This window comes from Helianthus annuus, chromosome 8 (assembly GCF_002127325.2).
Source record: "Helianthus annuus cultivar XRQ/B chromosome 8, HanXRQr2.0-SUNRISE, whole genome shotgun sequence".
Taxonomy (NCBI): Eukaryota; Viridiplantae; Streptophyta; class Magnoliopsida; order Asterales; family Asteraceae; genus Helianthus; species Helianthus annuus.
In genome coordinates, this window is record NC_035440.2 from 164,183,841 (window position 1) to 164,190,797 (window position 6,957).

General features: G+C 38.4%; 1 protein-coding gene across 1 annotated transcript; it reads left to right on the forward strand.

Annotated features, from left to right (window-relative positions):
• The first annotated feature begins 4,615 nt into the window (after positions 1–4,615).
• Positions 4,616–6,283, forward strand: LOC110896823 (citrate-binding protein). Its single transcript, XM_022143921.2, has 2 exons — positions 4,616–4,900; positions 5,742–6,283. Exons 1-2 carry the CDS (start codon positions 4,679–4,681, stop codon positions 6,123–6,125), a joined length of 606 nt encoding a protein of 201 aa, XP_021999613.1. The 5' UTR covers positions 4,616–4,678; the 3' UTR covers positions 6,126–6,283.
• The last annotated feature ends 674 nt before the right edge of the window (positions 6,284–6,957 follow it).

Here is a 6,957-nt window from a genome sequence, read left to right on the forward strand (position 1 = left end):
CGCGCGAGGCTCTTGGTAGGAAGTTTATTAAGATAAGGAGTATGGTCCCACGCGCAACATTGATGGAGGTTTGCGCGGCTTTTTGGGACCATACCCCTTCAAGTCCCCCCAGTCCAGTGCTGCACCATGCGCGACGCAAGTGGTTGGAGCTCTGGACTTAGAAAAAATAAAAGTTGAAGGGAATGTGTCTTGCTTTTGGTTGGCGTGGCGCGTGTAGTCTTTGTTGTTTCCAACTGCGCGGAATCCAAGGTAGGTTCCAGGTGGTTCATTGGTTGTCCGAGCAGGCGCGAAGTGTTGTTAAGGTGATGTTAACTTGCGCGGCCTTGATAGCTTTTGCATGAAGCTAATTGTAATTTATGGCGGGAAAAACTTCGAAATTTGAACTCTGGCAAGTTGCTGAGATAAGTCGCTGATTGCGACGTCTGAGTTGACCCCTGGCACGGATGTCATCATGCCGACTACGACGGTTGCACTTCATGTCAGGAGAGTGAGGCCTACGCGCGCGTGGTAACCGTCACCCCTGCTTTTCCGCGTGACGTGGCAGCCTCTCGTTGGTTAGCCTAGCGGCGAAAGCGGCACGTTTACCCATCGCATTAAATGCGATGGGTATATATATCCGAAGAGATGTGAGAGGTTCTCACTTCTCTTCTGTTCTTTCCAACTTCTCTCGTTTCTCCTCTTTGAATCTTCAAATCTTGTAGCAGATCTTCAAGATTTTTCTTCACATCTTCAAGTTTTTTCAGAAACTTGCATCCTTATTGACGATGACTGAAGAACATCAGGAGGGTGTTTCCGTAGAAGAGGGTCCTGTTCCCGTTCTCCGGTGGGATCTTGGACTTTTTGAGCAGATTGTTAGGAGCTTCCGTTTTCCACGGAGTGGGATGCTCGGTACCCGGCTCAAAATCAGACGGCAGCCGACGCACCGCCGGGTTACATCACGTTATTTGAAGACTTTTTTCTTCAAGGTAACTTTAGACTGCCGGCGACAAACTTCATGGGGCATATATTGCATCACTACAACTTCCATCTTTCCCAGATGAGCCCTCCTGGAATGGTTAGGGTTCGTCATTTTGAGTTTTTATGCCGAGCCCATGGCATCGAGCCATCTGTTGAGAAGTTCCGGGCCTTCTACCAACTTCAACGGACGATGGGCTTCTTCTCGTTTGCCAGCCGTGGTGCTGCAAAGAAGATCTTGTTAAACCCACCGAAGAGTTTCCACGATTGGAAACCCAAATTCTTCTTTATTCGGGAAGAGGTGCTTCCGATTGCCATGCCCTTCAGAGATTGGAGTGAGCCAGTGCTGAAGGAGGATCTTCCAATCCCAAAGCATGAACGGTGGTATCAACAGTTAACCCCTACCCCGAATCGGGTATTTGGGGAAAATGTATTGGTAGCGGCGCGCATGAGTGACCAGTGGTCACCAGATAGCAAGGAGGTGCCGGTTTTGAAGATTGGTGACCAAGGTCAGTGATTTCCCTACTTTCCCTTGTTTCATGTTTTATGCTTTATTTTACTTATGCATTTTGACGTGTAGAGGCGCAATTGTATCAAGCTGCGTTCGCCACTTTTGGTGGATCTATGGGCGCGCGCCCACTGCGCGAGGATGAGGAAAGCTGGTACAAGCAGATTAGAGGCAATTTCATGTATCCGGTTGCTGATGCCTTTGCCTCGCCGCCTACCACGACTGAAGGTGCGTAATTCCCTAAATCTCGTCCTTTGCCCTCTGTGACTTCTGCTGGGAAAGAGGTTGTCTATCTTTCCAGCGAGGAGTCTGTAGGGTCTTCAAACGGCGAGTTAAGTCCGTGGTCTAACATCTTTGCAGGTGTGTTGCGCGACCTGGGGGTTGACCCAGAAGAGAAGAAGAAAAAACCCTTGAAGAAGAAGAAAATAGCTAACTTGGATCCCGAGGTGACCAGAAGAGAAGAAGAAAAAACCCTTGAAGAAGAGAAGAAGAAAAAACCCTTGAAGAAGAGAAGAAGAAAAAACCCTTGAAGAAGAAGAAAAAACCATTGAAGAAGAAGAAAAAACTCTATATACGGACCGAAACTAATTACTCTGTATAAGGTTATTGTATACGGGTTATGAGGTATGGTTTCCCTTCTCCCATTCATCCACAATTGCCACCTCATCCCCCTTCCAAAATTATGTTATGGTTATTCTTCCCCTAAAAAAACAATTAATTTACTTTAGTTTTGTTAAGCATTTAATAAATAAAATTGATGTAAAATAATAATTAGCTAAGATAAATAACTTATTAACAACAAAATAAAATACATAATAAAAAAATAATAAAACCACATTAGGGATAGGCGACGACTCATTCAGAATCGACGCCTAAATAGTTCTTACGTGGTGATCTTGATGAAATTCCTACTCATGTATGCCTTTATCATCACCCAATCAAGGTTTGAAGCTCAAGATATTTCTTTATGGCTTAAAAGCAAGCTTCTCAAATGCTTTTAAAGCCAAAGGTTATATACGATCTACAAAAGACTATTCCTTGTTTTCCAAATCAACGGGTGATTCCGTTGTTCATTAAGCAGTATATGTAGATGACATCGTTTTGATATGGAAATGCATGCTTTGAAAGCTTTCTTACATTTAACATTTCAGATCAAGAATCTTGGCTCTTTTAGTTATTTCCTGGGGTTTGAAGTTTTAAGTTCTATTTCTAGGGCAGTCATGACTCAACAAAAATTTGTTAAGTATCTTTTGACTGAATTTTATGCTCAAGAATTTCTTCTTTTCTCCCATTACCATTAAAATTTGACGGTCAAGTTCTTGATGAAGCATGAATGTACACTTATATTTGTTAGGGCAGTGGGGGTGGTCCGTGATGGGCCATCTTCCACGCGTGGAACAAACAAAAAGTCCACCGCCACATAATAGTTCAACGCGTGATGGTTTGTTCGTGATGGGTTTCCGTGATTTTTTTCACGCATGAAAAATGGATGGATGTGAGGGGCTGTGGGGGTTTATTGTTAGGTGTTGTGAGTGATGAATTGTCATTAAAAAGGTTGTGAGTGATGGAAAAATGGTTGATGATATGGCGGAACTTGATTGGGTGTTGTGAGTGATGAGTGATGACCACCCCCACCCCTTATACTTGATAATTTGTGAAACTTAAACTTGTGAAAAGGGCCAAGGGTTTAAAAGTATGACATCTGGCCCCCACTTTTTACCCGACTTGTTGACCTATCATGACTTGACGCTATCTAACCTGACCCATTTTTACACCACGAACGCTCACATGAAGTATCTTGCAATTAATTTATACTTTTATTAAAGAAAGAGGTATTTTTATATATTCATTACGGATATATTCTGTGTTAGGATGTCTCCAGGTTAAAGATGATAAATTAATGAGGCAACTATAGTTTAATTTTGTTACTTTTTGTTTTTGGTATATTCTGTGTTAGGATGTCTCCAGGTTAAAGATGATAGATGTGGCAGCTATAGTTTAGTTTTGTTACCTTTTGTTTTTGGTATATGTTTCTTATATATATGGACACGAGTTTAACTATTATTATTATTTTTGTAATTGTGATTACCCTAATATAGAATACTATTGGTTTATGCCTAATTAAAAATGAAAAAAAAAATCATAAATAGTTGTTTGAGCTTCTTTACACGTACACATCTCATTTATAAAAAAAACCTTGAAAAATGTAGAGCCAAAGACAATCCTCCAACATTAGCCACAAAACAGACGGCTCCGTGTGTTAAAAGAAGTCGTAGATGACAAAGTGTTACTACTAGATGAAATATTAGCTATTAAATACTAATACTTAATACAGTTCCATATTTTATGTGTTCTAGATGATATTAGCTATTTTAATCCAGTTATTTAAACCCATAATTTCTTATGACTATGAATGATATGTTATTTATCTTATGCACATTCTGTCCCCTTTCTATGAAGTACGGGGACGGCTATGAGCCTCTAGTACCCGTCCTGGGGACTGTTTGGGGACGGAAATGTTGCGGGGACGGTTAGGAACGTTTCCAAAACGTTTCAGGGGCGGAAACCAAACGTTTCAGGGGCGGAAACCAAACGTTTCCTTTCATTTTTAGGGTTTCCAGGAAGAAGAAGATGAAGATCAGAAGAAGATGAGGAAGACAATGGGCATCGACTGGGTTTTTAGGCTTTAGGGTTATGCAATTTTATGTATTTTGATATTTAGCCGCTCTATTTTTCACTAGTTTCTATTTATTCTTTAAAACTTGTAAAAATTTCCATAAAAGTGTAAAATTAATTTGTACATTTGAACATTTAACCCCCTTTATTTTCACTAGCTTACATTTGGTCCTTAACTTTATAATTTATTACATGAAAAGTTTAAAATATATAAATTATAAATAGCTATTTTTTAATATTTTTTTGTTGCATCTTTGCCGTACCCGTATCTTGGATTTTTGACTTTTTCCGTTCCCCGTACTCTAGTCCCGTACCCGTTCCCGTGCTACATAGGTCCCTTTTATGCGAAAAAAGATCCAAGCCGGTCTATTCAATTCTTTTCTAAAAAGAAAAAAAAAAATCATTTATATATAATGAGTGATATGCACTGCATAAGCACTCATAAAAGAACCATACACTCTATTCTATCTTCTTAAGAGAAAAAAAGTAAGCTAGATGTAGGTTTCGTATTGTAGTCTGCTTCTTTTTGTTATAACATTAATGGTGTGTTTCTTGATCAATGATGCACACATTGATCCCACTTATGGTTTTGTTGAGGTCATGCTAAATGAAACCAACTTCAAATATCAGAAGCCTTACGATACACCACTTGAACAACGTTACAGTTACGAAAAGGGGACTCATCGCTTTTGGGTCTATGCGGATGATAAGCCACACTATCTCGGTAGCAAGACACAACCACGCACCGAAATTCACATACTTGTAAGTTTTTTATCATTTTCTTTTCACATGGTATTTAATTCTAGTATCCATCCTTTAGGTCCAGGTTAAACTAAACGGGTAGTGTTTGCTGTTTGATGGGTTGAACCCTACATGAAGCCGGAAATTTTGACACAAACCCAGATATGAAATGAACTCAGAAACTGTGTCAGACACATGAAGCTAAACATGACACGAGTTTTCGTAGTTTGACACAAGCACGACTCATTTAACCTGAAATATTTTTATGTTTTGTTACGTGCATATTAGTACTAAGAATACAAATGCATATAAAAGAACCATGTTTAACTATAAAACATATATTGTTTTCTTCTTTCTTCTTTTTAAGCTATATCTAATAAATAAGTGGCTGGTCTAGTCACTTGTCACAATTCTGTGAGACAAAAATCTTTTTCCGCTTCTCTTATTCCACTCTTTCATAATCAATTTTTTAACTATATAAAGTTAATAATGTATCGTCTCAAAATAGCATTTTACAATTTCTAAATTTTTATTACTAACTATTTAATATTTCGTTTATTCAATATGTGTAACACACGCGTTTCTAACCTAGTTTTTCAAATAAAGTGATACAAAACACATAAACTTTTATAAGAACCGAGCTAAATGGCTCAACCCACTAAGTCGACCAGAACACGACATGTTTAACTAAATCTGTTTATGGATTTGACACGAAACTGCCTGTCGCCATTTAGATTAAACCTACACCCATAAACTTTGTGTTAGGTTTGTGTCGTTTTAGAAGTTTTCACCCCTGATTTGCGACGACGGAAAAGGAGTTTTGGTTTTGACATATCCTTTAAATGATTTGATATGCATGCAGCCTGACTACACTTCAGGAATATGGCAGTTTGAAGGGCTGGCCTTCGTCCCAAACGGAACTAGCGGTGCAACCATAGTTCAAATCCATGGCGCGGCCCATGGTAGCACAACAATAATATTGAGGATTTACGATGGAGATATGAGGTATTATAGTACGCCGGTGATAGCTACTTGTTTATACGATAAATGGTTTAAAGTTAATCTTATACACGACGTTGATGGAGGCAAAGTAACAGTTTTCATTGATAATCAAGAGAGATACAAAACGCATGATCGAGGTCCTGGTATGTTGTATTTCAAATTTGGAGTCTATGCTGCACCAAGAAATATCAGCTATTATATGGAATCGAGGTGGAAAGCGATCAAAATTTATAAAAAACTTTAGTTAATTTCTTAGATAAAAAAAAAAAAAAAAAAAAAAAAACTTGTTGTACCATTTTAGCATATATCGGTGTGTGTATCTTTATGGATTAAATAACGCTTGTTGGAACATTTATGGATTATATAGGACTGTTTTGACAAGGTTGGAGTTATATGGTTAAATTTTGTGACAGCAGAACATTTGTATGGTAGCAGGTTCGCATGAAAAATGGTTTGGCCACTTGTTTTTTCGCCTAAAATCCATGTGTCTGTAATATGAGTTGTTCACGTGGCGAGCGAAATTTGTTGGACTAATCTTGTGATAATTTAATAGGTAGAGGGGTAAATTTGTAAGTTTTATGAAGTTGTAGAGGGGTAAATTAGTAAGTTTTATGAAGTTCCAAGATGTTGGTTTTAGTATAAATAGATGATTAGAGGGTTATTTTAATTGTGTGGTTTTGATTTCAAGTTTGTAATAATAAAAGAGTGGAACGTGTTCGTTCAATCTCGTGTTTTTATGTTCGTGTTAGGGTTGATTTTCCAATAGAATCCTCGCTAAGGTGTTCACGTGGCAAGTTTTTTTTGCCTAAAATGTATATGTTTATTTCGGAAACTTTATTTTCGTACAGTGAACTCTTAGGGTCTGTTTGGTATGGGGTCATGGAATGGATGAAGGAATGGAATAAACGAGGTAATGGAATGGACGAGAGAATGCAATGGATCATTACCATTCTATGTCTTGTTTGGTTACTATGTGAATGGAATGAATTATTATTGTGTATTATTCAGTAGGCAAGAAAAACGGAGTAATAAAATTAGCGGTGAGTGGTGGTGGTGGTCAGTTGTAGTGATTGTGG

Excerpts from the sequence above, each read along its gene's own strand:
- LOC110896823 (XM_022143921.2), top strand. The coding sequence starts at position 4,679 with ATGGTGTGTTTCTTGATCAATGATGCACACATTGATCCCACTTATGGT. Across the intron at positions 4,901-5,741 it reads GCACCGAAATTCACATACTT|CCTGACTACACTTCAGGAAT; the intron begins GTAAGTTTTTTA and ends ATATGCATGCAG.